This window comes from Coloeus monedula (assembly GCF_965178545.1).
Source record: "Coloeus monedula genome assembly, chromosome: 20".
In the NCBI taxonomy this organism is placed as follows: Eukaryota; Metazoa; Chordata; class Aves; order Passeriformes; family Corvidae; genus Coloeus; species Coloeus monedula.
In genome coordinates this window covers 4093646-4110489 of record NC_138800.1, presented here as the reverse complement: position 1 = coordinate 4110489, position 16844 = coordinate 4093646, and the positions used below count along the sequence as shown (strand labels likewise).

General features: G+C 50.2%; 1 protein-coding gene across 1 annotated transcript in view; it reads right to left on the bottom strand.

The window, feature by feature from the left end:
* CAMKK1 (calcium/calmodulin dependent protein kinase kinase 1) overlaps nucleotides 1-16537 on the bottom strand; it is a gene marked incomplete at both ends in the record, with an annotated part of 50864 nt that extends 34327 nt beyond the window's left edge. The window contains 3 exons of the mRNA XM_082294469.1: nucleotides 5732-5785; nucleotides 7464-7511; nucleotides 16109-16537. Of these exons, the coding sequence (XP_082150595.1) occupies nucleotides 5732-5785; nucleotides 7464-7511; nucleotides 16109-16537 (531 nt within the window). The remainder of the gene's footprint in view (nucleotides 1-5731; nucleotides 5786-7463; nucleotides 7512-16108) is intronic.
* Between the last annotated feature and the right edge of the window lie 307 nt (nucleotides 16538-16844).

Genomic DNA, 16844 nt, shown 5'->3' with positions numbered 1-16844 from the left:
AAAAGGAAAAAACAGAAGATGCAATTTGCTGCTGAAAGCTCAGCTCAATTTGCTGCTTGAGGGCCTCAGCCTAAGAAACTGAACCATCACCACCAGCCACGCTCACATCAGGACAGTCCTCCCCAGGAGAAGCTGGAGGGAGCAGGAAGGCACAGAGAGGAGCAATAGCTAAGACAAGACTTGCTCTCGGGGACAGAAATGGAGGGAACAGGAGCTACTGCTGTCACCCAAACTCCTTGAAGGACGCTTGAGGGGCAATGGGGGGCTACTGCATCGTAGGTGAGTTGATTGCAAACCACCACTACTGCTGGGAAAGAAGCACCAGGATATGCTTATACTAGTTTTGAAGCACCAGCATCTGCTACTGCACAAGCAGGGCTGGGTCAAAAGAGAGGACCTGTCCCACTGCACTGGCAAACTCAATCAGGGACAAAAAGCAACAGGCCAGAACCACTTAATTATCACAAGAGCAGAGAGGAGGGCACGTGGCTGTGAAGCCTCACTTTAATTACAGTGAGCTGGTAGGACCAGGCTTCCTCCTGAATTGTGGCTGCTGTAGTGGGAGCATCTCAGGGATGCTTCAGAAAACCGCTCCTTCCGGGCTCACATGCATGACAGAGCCAGAGATGTGTACTCACAGGCAGAGCTAATTACCCAGATAATGCCTTTCTGATAAAGAACCAGCTCAGAGCCAAGCTGAGGGATTTTCCCTTTGCACAGGCGCGTGTTGCTTCAATCTTCTCGGGAAAAGGGAGCCTGGAGATTTCCTCCACACATCCTCCTCCCGATGTGGACATGGGTCTTGACATTTCCCTTTGAGAAGCAGCAGGAACTGTGTGCTTTTCTCTGATGTATGTTTATTATCTAAGTTTACTGCTCTCTTCCTATCAGCCTTACAGCTGGAAACCACAGGGAAGCTGCGTGAGGGAAAGGAGATCCCAAGCTTATGGAGAGGAGGAATGCCTGTGACACAGCAGCTTTCACAACAGCGAGACCACAAGCTGCGGGTAATGACAACGGCAAAATGGCCATTTGTTTTGGGAGGGAAGGGTGGCAAAATGATTGAGCCAAGGGAACCCTTCACCTGTCCTTGGTGATGCTCTCACAGCTCTTAGAATGTCATTTTATATGCTAAGGAAGAGACTTGTAGTGCAAGGGCAGAAGCCTGTGCACAGTCCCTACCTGCAGCTCCCAGGGGAGTGGGATGCTGCTCAGACATCCCTACTAACCACCTAAATCCTCTACCAGTGCATGAGGGCACACTGTGGGAATGCTGAACAGACCGGAGAGTGTTTCCAGCCCTTCTTCACCTGTCCTGCCTAACAACAACATCCCTCAGACAAAGCAGCTGAGAGGGAAGCTCTGCTCGGAGAGAGGAGCGTTATGAACAGAAAGAAAATCCTAAACCAGGCAGGATTAGCTGCCACAGCCTTAAAATCCTGCTCCTGCATTTGTAACCTTTAGTCCCATCAGCAGAATTGCATCACCAGGCTGTGCCCCATCCATGCCATGCCACCAGAGCAGGGATGCTGTCCTGGAGCTCGCCTGTCCCCAGCTGCCTCCCAAGGATCCTGTTGTTACCCCGGGTGACCCAGCCCCTCACAAGCCCTCAGCATGGGGTGTTAGAGCAAGCCAGAGAGCACTTCCCTGCTCCTCACTGCTCTGGAGTGCAGCTGGCAGTGGTTCAGCAGCTGTTATGTGAGCAAGAGGATGGGAAACACAGGAGCTGTGCCTTCCCTTTCCGCCTGGATGGCAACCAAAGTGGATTCTCCAGGAGCTGGAAAGTTCAAGGCTTGTTGCTGGCCACTGTCTCAGCAGCAGTCCTTTGTTCAGCCACTGCTTCTATAAACTTGGAAGGAATTTCTCCCCATCACTGAGACTGGGTAGGAAACAGCCCTCCTTGCAAAGATTGTTAGGTACAAACAGAGGCAGAGACCACAATCACACAAATCTTGTTTCTTAGGAAACAAGATTAAAAAAGAAGGATGAAAAAAAGAAAAATCCACCGACAACCTAAACGCTATTGCCTTATTCCAGCAGTAGCATAAAAAATGCCCATCATAACCACTTTTCTTTGCAAGCTGATTTAGAAATTGAAAATAGGAGGAAGACATGACCTGAGGCATCAAAGAATCAAATTCCATCAGCACAATGATTCCAATCTAGATCTCTGCCAGGACACATTTGCCTTTGCTTTTTATTTGCTGCTTTTTCACAGAACTTGGCCTTTGTTTTTTCCCCTAGTCATCGTCAAAGCATCTCCTTCAAACTGAGACACTGAAACCTTTCCAGTGTAAAGGGTTCCTTGGCAGAGCTCCACAGAAGCTGCTGTAACAGCTTTGTGTGCCCCAGGAGCAGCAGGGTCCTCTGCTCTGGCAGCCAGCTCTGCTTTCCAGCAGGGTCTCGTCCTTGGAGGGAGCATGTGGTCACATACCTGGTGCAGAAATTCCAGTTTCCGTGGTCTAACACATTCCCTGCATCCACTGATGTGAGCCAGGACACTTTTACAGCCCTCCCAGGCACTGCGGGTGCTCACAGCAACCAAGGGCAAAGCTCTTAGAAGCACTCCCTCATCTTTAATGGAAGGTAAAAAACCCACAAAGTAAATACAATCCATCTACATTTTTTCCCAAATGTGGTGATTGAATTTTTTTCTTGAGAGTTTTTCCTAATTCTAGGCCAGATCTGAAACTCATTAAAGCAGAAGCAATCTTTCCTCTTGCTTCGACAGGAGCTATACTCAGTCCTTGGTCCCTATAAACTGTGCCTTTTTGAAGGGAGCTAGCAAAGGGTCCCACACCTCAGCAAGAATCAGTAGCCACACTCTGAATTAGACCCCAAAATATATTTTTTTCTTATTTCTTTACAATTTTGGTCCTTGTTATTGCAGCACACCAGCTTAAAGACAATAACAAGGGCAGCAACACCCTGGCCTCATGCTAAACCACTGCAAATGTAAATCAGTTACAGAAACAGCGTGTCATAGAATGCTTTGGGTTGGAAGGGACCTTAAAGATCATCAGTTCCAACTCCCTGCCATGGGCAAGGACACCTTCCACTAGACCAGAGTGCTCCAAGCCCTGTCCACCCTGGCCTTGCTCACTAAAGGCCAACCAAGGGCTGATTTTCTCCAATTAACTTCTTACTGCTTTTCACCACGGAGTCAAAAAACACCCTCCATAGCTAAATCTGGGGGAAAACAAACACACAGAAGAGGCTCTTCACCACTGTTAGAATCACAATTGCTTCTATTAACTGCTGGTAAGAGGCATTAGGTACCCTCGGGGGTTGGGGTACACTGCTGAGGAACAGCCCGGGATGGGAAGGATAAGCAGGGCAGGATGGAAGTCGTCTCAGCTCTGGGAGAGCTCGAGGGTCAGGTACAGCAGGCAGGTGGGGAGCTAAGCCACCATTAGCCAGTTATGCAATTGGCACTGTTTCTCTGAAGCTTTGAAAAGTCTGCCAGCTCCTGAGCTGGTTTAATGCCTTGGAAAAGCAGAGGTGTCTCCATCACAGCTTGCCCTCCCGGAAAACACAAGCGCGGGCAGTGGGGAGGATGAGGGGTGCCAGGCATTGGACTGAAGCTGGAGAAGGGGACATCTCCCACTGCCCCAGCCACGAGGGGAACAAGGACATGGGACAGAGTTCAGAGGTCACTGCCTTTCCCAGCAGTGCAGCCGCCTGCCCCCTCCTCTCCTGCACAGACACCACCGCGACCACGCACAGCAGGCACTGCCCTGGGCCCATCTCTCCATACACCTCCCAGGACCACCTCCACAGCCCCAGGATCCCAGCTGGGATCCAGCTCAGCCCCAAAAGGAGGATGGGGTGAAGCAAAGAGCACATCCCTGCAATGCTGGCACTAAAGGGGTCTGCATGCCCTGCCTGGCTTCAGGTGAGGCTCAAACAGCCTCCAGGCACAGAGCCCCTCCCAGGCTGCAGCACCTTTAAAGTGTTTGCTTAGATTAGAAACCAAGATTAAATGGGGATTAACTAACACACACCAGGCTAACCTGCACACAGGCTTTCACTTTTGTTTTTTATTTGACCAGCTAAATCTACATCCATGGAGCTCATTTGCATCCAAAACAGGGACAGGAACGCAGCAGGCAAAGCTATCCTAAGCCCAGCTCTCCCCTGCCGAGCTGTGACTGCTGCCCTGCCCACGGGGGCAGCTCAAATGAACAAAAGGGCAGTGCCAAAATGTAAGGATTACAATTTTCAAAGGAAAAATATTTTCAGCCGGAAACAAACATGATTTACGGATGTGATGCATTCCCACTCCATGCTACTGGCCCTGGCTGCCTGTGCTGGTGGGACAGATGGATCAGGGAAGCCAGGGCTGGCACCATCACTCTGCAGAACAAACCATCCTGCTGCAGGGCATGGCAGGGAGGATTTGGAGGGCAGCAGAGAAAGGGAGCCATTGGAAACAGCTCCGGTGTGGCTGTGAGTCAGCTTGGAAAGGACGGGAGATGGAAAGAATTGTGGCTCCTTTCCTTGGCCAGCTCCAGGCCACCTTGTCCAGATTTTTGTCTCATCTCTTCCATCCCTCATTTCAAGACATTCCTGCCACAGTTTCACGCCCGCTGGAAGCACGGAAAGGCTAAGGAATACCCACGGGCATACAATTCCCACCTGACCCTTTCAACCTGGTGTGTCACTTGTAAATCCAGGAGTCAGGGAGGAAAACCTATCTGGGGAGCAGTGGGGAATGAGCATGCTTTGCATTCCACAACATATCTTATTCCCCATTGTCCCACGGCCAGCAGGGACAAGCAGCAGCTCATGAGACTGCCTGGGTGCTCTGATGGGCTCATTTTCATCTCCATGCAGGAGCAACAGCCAGACTCTCTCACCAAATGCAGTGTGGAGCAGTAGCTCTGGCAGGGCTGTGTCAGGTTCAGGTTCAACAGCACTGCAACCACGCAGCTCTGCTCAGCAGATTCCTGCTCTGGGATCCATCAGAAACAGCTGGAAGCTCTTTCCAGAAGCCTCCGGCACAGCCACACATAGCAAGGCAGTTTTCCTTCCTTCCAGCTCCTGCTTTCAGCCTGAACAAAAGAAGCCACAGGGCAAGCCCAGGGACATGAGCATATCTGCAGGCAGATTTTGCAGGAATCCCAGCTGGGATGGTTGGGATTCACCTGCCTCTGAAAGAGGAGGCACAGAACAGGAGCCTTCAGCATAAGCAGCTTTTTAGAATATGAAACTCTGCAACTCTGGCTTCATTAAAACCCAAGATTTGCCTTCTGTCTTGCACCCTACACCTCATGCCCTGACAGTGAGCCTCGCTCAGTGTCCCCCAGGCATCCCCCAAGGGGGTAAGATGCAGGGAGCCTGGCACTGCCCAGCCACACCACACTGTTCAGCATTTTCCTGAGAAACGCCCCCATTTCCTTACAAAACGCCTGCTCATTCCAGGCCAGGCTTCCAATGCACAGCAGGTGCTGAATACCACCACCCACATGCCTCTAATTTCAGGTGACCTCCTTCATAGCTAGAAAATGCCAAGGCAAATCAGCAACATGCTTCTGCAACCTGCCTGTTACATAAGGCACCCACCCGGTCCCCTCCCGCGCGCAGCGGCTCCGTGCCCAGCGGGAGCTTCAGCTCCTTGCAAGCCACCCAAACCAGAAGTGCACATGCTGAGAGCAGCCAGGTGGAGAGGACCCAGCTCTCAGGGAGGCAACAGCAGCAGCAAAGAGGAGCAGAGGAGAGACACACTTACATAATACTTGTCATCGTTCTCGTTGTAGGCCAGTTTCACAACGCCGTAGGAACCCTAAAAATAAACAGGAATTGCACAGTCAGTTCAGCAGCTTCACCTCATCTTCTTGCTGCTCAAGGCTGGTAGACCACAGCTGGGATAAAAACACCTCCAAGGCCCCAGGCCACGCTGACCCCCGAGCAGTCTGCAGGTGATGTAGCCCTACGGCGAGGTTGTACATTTTGGCAGCTCTGTTGCAGCCATGGGGCACTGGAGGATTATCAATGTCTGGAGGAGCTGAGTGCTAGCCCATCATCTCCAGCCCTGAGCCAAAGCCACCATGTCTGTCTGAACTCAGACATCGGTGGGAAGCAGAGAGAAAAATTTTCAAGCATATTTTTTTGGTGCAAATTTGGATATTCTACATGAACACCTTTCCTGTTCTACTACAAGACCATTTTCAGCACAAGACCTCTCCCTTTCTTGATAGCAAATGGACTTCAGTGATGACCTGCCTTCCACCTGCCACATGTTGCCCAGGCAGATGAATTGCTGCTGTACCCACAGCTCCAGGGACAACCTGAAGCCAAGCCCCATCCAAACTGCTGTTTTGTCAAAGTTCCATGTAAACACTCTTGTTATGCTAGTGAGACGTGACACCACGACCAGGTATCATCCCTGACAGATGCCTGTTGAATAAATCAGTGGCATGAACACTGGAGCCTTCAAAATATTTCTCTTGACTTCACTGAGGGCTGAAATAAGGTCCTGGTCTCAGAGGAGACCAACAAGCCACCTGGCTGATCCAGAAGCACAGCAGGTCCAGCAGACCCTCTACCAACCTCACAGTGCCCATCTGCTTGCTGTGACCCACAGGGAAGAAGGCAGGGACAAATCCACCTGAGAGAAGTTTCACACTCTCCTTAAATCATACAGAAGTCCTAAGTGGGTCTGAAGCTGTGTGAGAGTTGGGGATGGCATCTGCTGTGCCAGCAGTAGTACCTCCAGCCTTGCTCCCTGCCTGCCAGCAGCCAAGTGCACAGCCCACGGCACAGATGGTGGGGGTGCCATCCCACAGCCTGGGGCCTCTTGTTTTGGAGGCATTTGGGCTAATGAAACTTCTGGTGAAGGTCTCTGCAGCTCAGGGTGCAGCCTCCTCTGACTGCAATGTTCCAACCGCAGAGGCAGACACGGCTTCCAGACAGCACCACTGCTCGTGGACCCATCTGCAACGGTGGCACACGGCCAAATGTGCAGGTGTCTGAGCTGCTCACCAGCCCAGACCTCTAAATAACTTTAGAGGAATCTCTTTGGAATCATTCTGCAGCTTTTAAATGTGCACTAGAATTAAACAAGCATTTCACATGACGTAAAAACTTTAACTAGTCCTGATGGGGACCAAACATCTGTCCTGATCATCTTTTTGGGTTTTTTTAAAATTTTATTTTCCTTGTTGTGTTGTATTAATGCATCAAAGGCTGTACTGTTACATTTGGCAAGCAAACACCCTGAAAGGGAGCCAGCTCAAACACCTTCTGAGGAAGGAAAAATAAATTTAGATTTCAAAGGAAATAACTCCACTGTGACCTTGAACAAAACTTGCTCAAAATAATAACCCCCAAAAAAACCCCAAACCAAACACAACTTGCAAGGAGTCTTGGCCAGTGACGTCCCTTGGGCTGGCACAGCCTTTCCACCCCTGCTCATGTGTGTGACACAGGCTGGTGTGACCAACGTGAGCCCCAGTACATACCTTGCCTATTTCACTCTGCAGCTTGTACTGGTTTAATTGCACACAGTCCTGCAGATCAAAAGGAGAACATAATTAGAGTACTGGTAAAGGAAATGACTGAGTTTGAATCAGGTTCAAGTAGTGGCAGAGTGCTGAATAATTAAAGACTTAATCTTACTTAAACTGGTGTATGTTACACTACAAGCACTGCTTTTTTTTTTTGACAACCCAAGAGAAAATACTTATGGCCTGAACTCTGATTTTGATTGTGCTGGTGTAAAACCACCCCATTTCCCCAACACTGCTCTAGGTTTGGCCCAGGGGGCCGGACAGCAGCCCCTGACCTGTTTACATTAACCCTCTCTACTGGACTGTGCTCAGTACCAGGCAGGAAAACCCCTCTCCCAGCTTCCCGGGGTTTTCATGGCCTGGCAGCTCCCAGCACCCACCCCAGGATCACAGCATGAACCCATGCCCTTCCCCACATCAGCCTGGCAAAGACAGGGACACTCTGTGGCCGTGCATGACAGCTGTGGCTGCACCCAGAGGAACCCTCACCTGGATCATGGGCTGCTCCTCCAGGGGAGCACACAGAGCCAAGTTCCTCTGCTGTGCCACACAAACAGTGGATTCCCTTCAGCTGATATGGTATTTGCTAAAATAAATCACCCCAGAGCAGGTCTGATCTCTGCTGGAAGGAATCCAGCACTGAAACCCCACGGGGTGGGGATGTGATGAGGGGGTGCTGAGCTCCTCCACAGACCAGGACCAGTGAAGGGGGAAAACAAGGTGGAACAGAAGATCCTTGCAGCCACCTGACATAAAACCCACCCTTCCTTTAGAACTGTACTGCTTAAAGGAAAACACTTCCACAGCAGCAGCACACTGAGGGGGTCTGTGGGGGACAGCACAGCACACACCTTGCTGCAGAGCTAAGCTCCTGGCAAAGAGCTGGACCTCTGCAGTGCTGGCAGCAGGCAGAGTGGGCTGCAGGGCAGTTTGCCTTGGTCCTCACTGAACACAGCACTGAACTGCACTGCAGGGGAGGGAAGAGCCCCAGACTTGGTGGGGTGAGGAAAAGGAGGAGTTTCCAACGCCAGGACAGGGTGTGGGCTGATGCTCTTCCCCAGCCAGCATTTCTGAACATTTCTCCCCAGGACTGCCACGCACTAAAGCAGGCTGGAAATTCACAGCCAGCCTCTGCACTTCTTTGGGAACAAAGCTGATATAAAACATGCAGACAGGTAGATTAGCCTTCCCATAAACCTCAAAATATCCCTGCCATCTACAGAAGCAGCACCACAACATAAAAGCAGTGCCAGATGCCTTCAGACCACTGGTAAGAACAGGGGGTGTCAGAGTCCCTGCCCCAGGCAGCATTCCCACCAACAGCAACACTCCTCTGCCTCTCAGGACCCAGCACAGGTGTGGAAAATGGTCATTTTGACTTCTCCCCATCACCAACCAGAAAACATTCCTAATGCTCCTAACTCAAGAGATCGTCACAATAAAAAGTAAAGAAATGGGGGACTGATAACTTTTAAAGCCTACAAACAGTGGCTTGTCAGGAATACAAGGAATGGTTTAAATCTTGACCTTGTTCCCAGGGAAGGAAGTTTTTTCCACCTCCCTGACAGGGAAGAGTAGCCAACTGTGAGTAACGGGGCCATAGAAGTGTATCAACTCTGCTGCTAGCAAAGCACATGTCTTTCCAAAGGTAAAAACCAATCCATCAGAGCTGGGAGCACCAAGAGAGGAGAAGGCATGAGCCAGCAAAAGCCAAGATGTAAGGCATGAGGCCCCTGAAAGGACACCCCTCCCCAAAGGAGGGGGCGCATGCAGGAACCCAGGGTATGGACACGTGGAGGACAAACTCCCCTGCAAACCCTGTGCCAGCAGATTCACTTCCCAGTGTGAGGCTGTGCTTTGCATCGTGGTGATTTTCCCAGACTCAGCAGGAACACTTGTCTGACAATGTCTCCTGGATTCCCTGTGCTCAGCTTTGTACTCCTTGCCTGGTCCTGTGAAAACTGCAGTGCTGCAGAGGGTGAAACACCCACTGGAGCAGCTGGGGCAGGCAGGAAAAGTGACCATTCCTCCAAGAAGCTTCCAACCACCTCACATCTCCTGCTCTTCAAACCAGCAAGCTTGAAAAGACCAGGTCTTGCTACCAGGCCTCCTCCTGAGCAGGGATCACTTGCAGGAGTAGATACAGCCTTCCACACATAGCCATTGTCTCTTTGCTCTGCACTCAATATCTTGTTTCAAACCAAGGTGGCATCTCTAAAGCACCAAGTGCTGCTTCTTCTTGCTCACAGACTGCCAAGAAAGCCATGGTGGCATCTTTTCCCTCCCTCCAGAAGGAGCAGAGCCCTTTGTGTGGAATGCAATCCATCCATCCATCCAAAGTGCACTGCAGCTGAGGAGGGACTGTGCCTTATCCCTGTGTCCTAGCCACCAATTCCTTTGACTCTGACCTCCCCACCATCCCTCTTAACCTCTGGCCACAAATTATCATTCTTATCCTCCACCAGACTGACCACTTGAGGCATCTCTCTGGTGTTTCACTGCTGCTAGATGGAGCTTGTGACACCAGAACCCCCATCTTTAGGGATAGTTTTTTGAAAGGGGTGGATAAACCCTGGGAGGGAACACCCAGAAAGGGTCCAAGGGAAAGGCAATGAGATCTGCAGCACAGCCTCCCAGAGTTCACACTCGCTGCCACCACATCCCTACCTGGCCCATGCCCCCATTGCTCCCCACTCAGATAATTCCCAGTGGGAAGCACCATCACCTCAGCTTCTGCCGTGCTTCCAGCACTTGAGCTGAACACAGCCAAAATCAAACCAGATTATAGGTGCTTTCTACTTTTTTTCCCCTTGCTGAAAAGACCATTAATTCACAGCTGAAGCAACTCCTGCCACGTGTTGCTGCAGACTGGCAGGGTTGTTATTCTGTTACTTGGTTCTCCTGCAGGAAGTGGGAAAATTATCCTATTCCTTTATCAGAGAAAAACACCTATCTCTGGGCAAGTGTTTCTTTAAGATAACATTGTACAATTCCCTTGATTTCATCACATGCCGATGTATTTGCAACGGCTGATAAATACAAATACAGCGAGAACCTTAATGAGATCCTTTAATGAAAAGCTGTCACCAAATTAGACTGAGCCAGTCCAAGTGTGCAGGAATTGTTTTGCCTTAAAAAACAAGATGCCCCCTTTGTTAACATGTCCAAGGTATTAGTCAAGCCAGGAAAGGGGGGGAATGAATGCCACAGAAGACAAAAATCGGCCAAAAATCATAAAGCACAGTGCAGTCCAAAGGCCAGACCCAGTTCCAGAAATCCACTGTGGCCACCACTGGGTGACAGAAACCCTGAGAAACTGAGAACTGAGCCTTTGCTGTCCCATGCATGGGAGATGCATGGATGGCAAGGGAGAACCAGAGCTGATTTCCAAAATCAGACATTTCTGAAAACAATCAGACTGCCTACATACATATAAAGGAGAATACATATATAATGGAGAATTTTGCCCCCTAAACAAAGCCAAATTCCCCAATGTGAAAAGAATTTTCAGCAATTCAGAGATACACTTTAAAGAGAGGCATGGAAGAAAAATGAGGAAACACTGGTTTAAACTCATCCTGCCTAGAAAGGGAAGTGAAGGCAGTTCTGAAAACAGGCAAAATGAAAATAAAAGCCAGAAAATGGGTATTAAAGACAGCAATGAATTCAAATTACACAGCTGTTCAGGGACAGACAAGAATAGACAGGAAGCCTAGCCCTCATGGTGGTAAGAAAAATAAACAGATTTTTAAACAACATCCAAAAAGAAGTGCAAAAAGAAAGCCCAGTCCTGCTGCACTGCACTGGCCATGGCTGGGCAGAGAGCACAGCACTGGGGCTCAGCACTGGGGCTCACCCACCCGAGACCCCAGAGCTGATGCAGGAGCCCGGGCACCTGCTGGGTCCCTGGGATATCACTGGGAGAGTGAGGAGGATGTTGGGACCCATGGGACCAAGGCAGACCCTCCCCAGCCCCTCCCCAGCTGCAGCTTTGGGCTTTCTCCTTCTCTCAGACCTTACCCTTAGACAAGCTGGAAACGCAACTTTAAATAAAAGTTAATTAGTCCAAGGAAAAGAAATTAGTAATGCCTGTGGGGCAGCCTTCTTTGAAGAAATGCTTTCCAGGTATCTTTAATCTTTTCAAGAGCTCTAGTTTGAGCACCACAGTAAGGCCTCTAGAAGAAATTAATCTTAGAGACTCGTAGGGGCTGGAAGGGGAAGCTCTCAGCCCATGCTGAGTAGGAGCTCAGTTCCTGCCTCTGCCCTGGTCCCACCTGAGTTTACCTTTGTGCATGGCAAGGGAATCACTCCATGAAGAAAACCAGGCAGCTCCCAGGCCCTGGAGGAGTGTGAGACCTGGACCAGCCCAGCACCAAGGCACTGCCTCTCAGCTCTTGACACCAGTTGCTTCAAACCAGTTGGCCAAACAAGCAGGGAGCTATGACAAAGACGGGGAAAGCCAAGGACAGAAAGGACAAAGCCATGATTTATTTTCCATGCCTCTGCAGTAAGCCATGGACATCCAGCATAGGAAAATTCCCTTTGTCAGCTCTTTCTCCTCCCTGCATCTGCAGGCCAGGAGCATCTCTGAGGAGGGAGAAGGCACTGGCCTGACTCATCCTCTCCACTCCTGCTGAAGCACACATAGCTCCAGCTGATTGCTACCACTGCAGAGACACCCAGGCAGGGGGAACTGGAACAGTCTCCTACTGATCCCAGAGGCTGGAGAGACAAATGTGGACACCAGGGCAAGAGGAACCGGGGTGCAGGAAGAGGAAGGGAACATATGAAAGGGAGAGGAAATTCAACTGGAAGAGACTGGAGAAGAGACTGTATAAAGCAATTAACTGTGCTGGCAGGCCTGGGGAGAAAGCCTGAAAAAAGACATCATTTTATTCTTCTCCTGGCCGCTCTTCAAGTAAGATTTTCTTGGCTACCTAAAAAGGTTGGTTTAAGACAGCAGAATTTAAAAAAACCCAAACCAAACCCACCAGCACGGCACTTTCAAATGCCACGTTCCAACAAGCAGCACCTCTTCCTTTTCACAGACCCAAGACCTGCTCTTTTAGATGGGACAAGCTCTGTCAGTCACACAGTGACAAGATGCCCATGTACAAACATCTTCAGAGAGTCTTTCCCTGGTACATACAAACACCAGGGCATCATCTGGGCAGCAAAGCAGAAGCTGCTTTCAGCAGCCTCAGGAAAATCCTTTCCTCTTGCCCTTGCTGCCAGCACTGAGCAGGAGCCAGGAACATCACATCAAGAGGAAAAGTGGGCCAGCAACCTAAACTCTGAGGCCTGTGCCTCAGCTCTGCAGCTTTATGGACCCTTAATAGCTTCAGCTTAATCACTTCTGTGCTACAGCTAAAGGCAAAGCCATTCCCTTGTCAGAGCAAAGCCCTGATAGGCGGCAAGGCAGCAGAATCCATCAGGCACCCCAGCCAGGGAAGGTGGCACTGAGAGAACCTTCCAGGCCTTAGGCCACAGATAATCTAAGAAAGGAGGGGAACAAACAGGGAACTTTTTAAAGTACAGATCAATTTTTGATAGAGAAATGACAGATCAGGTTACTTAAGAACACAGTAACGCTTGCAGAGTTAAAATTGCAGATCCAGACTTGTCAGCAGTGGCTGCAAGACACCAGCAGCTGCCAACTCTTTGTCCAAGGGCAGTTGGCTAATTGGTGTCTCTGGGAATAGCCTTTGTGTGAGACAACAAGCCTTGCTGCAGCCCTGCCAGCCCAGGAGCCACTACCTGCCTAAATAATAAATCCACAAGCCCTGCTCAGCAGGCAAGTGTCCATGGAATCAGTCCCAGTGACAGGACAGCCCCAATTCACTGCCTGCTGCTGGCACTGCATAAATCCTCCCTCATCCTCACAGGCTCAGCTTCAGCTCTTGGCCCTCTTCATACCTGAACAGAAATTTTCCTCCCAGCCTGTGAACGAGTATTAAAGCAGCATTAAAAAGCTCAGCAGTGTCTCTAAGAGAACACAACGTTCTTCCACAATTCATCAGTGTAAGAGAGCATTCAGCACTGCCGTATCTCCATACTCTGTCTCTGCATAGCACATCTCTCCATTATTTCTCCAGATCAGCCCAGGATGCAGCACCACTAACAGCCAGGAACTGAGCTGCCATCCTGCTGGAGAGGGAAGCAGACTCATTCTGAGATGGCTATCAGCACAACAGGAAATTGTGACACGCAGCTGTGCCATCCATCCCTGCTCCTGACAGGCAGTGCCTGCACATGGGTACTGAGAAGGCCTGAATGCTGCTGAACTCCATCTCCAGCTTTGCACAGACTGGAACTGACCCAGGCAATGGCCATGGGCTGGAGCAGTGGATGGTCTGCTACTGAAAGGCACTGACTGAGGGTGCCAGAAACCCAATGCAAGGGGAAAGAACCAACTCCAAAATGGCTTTAAGCAGGTGAGAGGCACTGACTGGAATACAAATGTCCAGCTTGCCTAGAACCAGGTGTGCCACAGAGCCATTTGCAGGCAGGCCAGGGCGATGCTGTGACTGGGGAGCTGGATCTTGTCAGCGACCCACCAGCTTCGCTCCTCACTGAGGGTCTGCGTATCAGAGTGACCAACAGACACCCAGCAGCAGCTGCTGCCAAGTGCACCATGATTGTATTTTTCATCACAGGCTGATTTTATCCCCAGTAGCACCAAAAGCCTCAACATGGAGACCCTGGTAACTTTTAGAATTCCTGACAGAGAACTAAAGACCTGCTCTCCGTTTCTTTCAGTTCCCTACTGTCTCTCAGCTGCACAGCTTGGATGTGGACTGGCAGTGCCTCTCAACACAACAACCCTTTAACAGCCACTTGGCAGAAGCAGTGGTGACACTGGAGCTGGGCTGTGTGCAGGCTGCACACTCCCCTTGCTGTCACACACCTGACACACACTGCTCATGATTCAGTGCCCAGCCTCAAATTTTACCCAGGCATGCATCTTCCTAATCCTTCTGTTCCTTATAGGATACAGATGCTATCCCTGTAAGGTGGGAAGGAGCAGCACAGCTCCTGAGAGCACCTCTGTGAGGGCAAGTGCCCACCTCAGAACGTTCCCAGCTCACCCAGGCCCCCTTCCCACTCCTACCACAGCCATTCCCCATTAATATGAATGATGGTTTCCAGTGAGCACAGCTCTGCTGTGCAGCTGGGCTGCACCACAGCGCTGCTCTCTCGGTGATATCAAAGTGACCGTGAAAGAGGCAGCACTGTGAAAAGAGCTGCTGCAAGAGCAGGGACACAAGGGCTCCACATCTGCATTTCAAACCAAGCATTTCCCACCCCCAGGCAGTAACCCTTGCTCCCCAGGATGCAGGTGTTGTGGAAGAGGATGGAGTACTTTGAATTTGCTTGCAGATGGGAATGTGCCAGTCACACTTGACTGCAGTTACGTTGAAAGATTTCAGAAAAGCCTCACTCCTGGCACAGTAACAGCACTGCAGGATGGGAGAGCTGGCACTCAAGTCACGTCCTGCTTCCAAGAACTGGCTCCTTTCCCTCCCTGCCTCCCTTATTAAAGCATATGGCTGCTGTCAAAGAAGCTGCAGTCTCTGCAGTGCACCTTCTGCAGGTATCCTCCTATCAGCTGGGGATGCACCACCCATCCCACAGCTGATGTGACTTGCACAACTCCCCAGAGGACAAAGGCTGATTTGGTTGTGCACAGCACCATCCTCTCCAGGTGTGCAAGGGGAAAACACCCACTTCTCAAAAGGGAAACACCAAGCCACACAGATGTTAAGCTCCTGGTCCCTTGGACCCACACTGGCATAAATCTAAATTCCAGTGATTTGGGTCCCTGTGTTGCTGCAGGCATCCAAATCATGACACTGGGCACTGTGGTCTGAACAGCCCCTCTGCTCCCTGTCCTCCCCAGCACTGGGAATTGCAACCATCACCCACTTCCATCAAAACACTCAACCACTGACAGCACGTCACAGCTCCTCCAGGGCAGCTCTGGGACCAGAAGAGCAGCTGCAGAACAACCACAGCCACCCAGACACCCCTCTGAAGGAGAGTAGGGTCACAGCCCTCCATTACCACTGCTGGTACAAATGCTTTAAAGACAAAAGAAAACCCTGACAGGAGCCAGGCATTTAAGCTCTTTATAAAATTAAATCATGCCTTCAATTATGGCAAAACACAATAGCAGATACATAATCTCCAGAAGTTTAAATCCATAAAATACCATCAGCAAAGCTGCTGTGACTGGTGAATTCCTGAAGGGCACATGCAGCAGGGACACAAGAACCAAGTCATTTGGCCACAGCCCTTTCTCTGAACAACCTGAAAGACCTTCTGCCTGCTACCACGACACAGGGGTCATGGTCCCTTAACAAGACTATCCCAGGTAGGTGAAGGCTAAAGGAGCCAAATGTCAGCGCCAGGGCTACGCCCAGCACAGCTCTCCAGTTCCAAGCTAATATGATCCCTGGTTCCAGGGATTCTTTCCCCCCACTTAGAAATAGCACTGCTTTCAGACACACTTCTCCAGAAGACTGAAGGCTCCCATTACCACCTGAGAAAGACTTATCTTACCTCAACACCTCAGCTGTAGGGGAGAACATGCCTACCTCAGAGTCTGATATAGAGACCCGATTGGACTCTATTGTTGGTCTCCTCATTATACGTGGTGATGGCCCTGTGGCATAAGGGCCACAACCTGGAGTGTTGCTAGAAGCCAAATAACCTCCTGATGATCTTTCCTGAAGAGACAACTTCCTACTTGATAGACCAGGTCTAGTTAGAGGTCTCTTGGGAATATGCCTCAAGTGAGCATCTTCTGACTGTTGGGAAGGCAGAAGTTCATTGATTCCCATGTCACTGCTGACTCCATTTCTTTGGATGTCCTTTATGTTATCAGAAAAGACTGTGTCATTTTCTTCACCATTTTGGTCACTTCTGTCCGGGACAACAGACACATCTATGGCTGCCACCCTCTCCACCAGTTCAGTCTGTGTGTCTATGCCTCCATCCACAGCATTTGCTGCAGAGTCCCCCATGGCTGTGTCCAGCTCGTTTGGTCTCAGATGGTCACACAGAGAGCAGCGATGTTAGTGCTCAAAGGCTCCATGAAATACCTGAAAGGAATCACAAACAGAGGTAAATAACAATAATGTTCACTCAACACAAACATAACCAAACAGCCATCTCTGACTTCTTCCAGCATGCCAGAAAGTGATAGCAAAACACTGGCAGGCTGTAAACAAGGTACAAGCACTCAGACTGAACGGCAAACCCAGGCATTGAGCTAGACAGGAAAGAGATAAAAATGAGATTTTATCTGATGTGTAACAAGTGACACAGCTA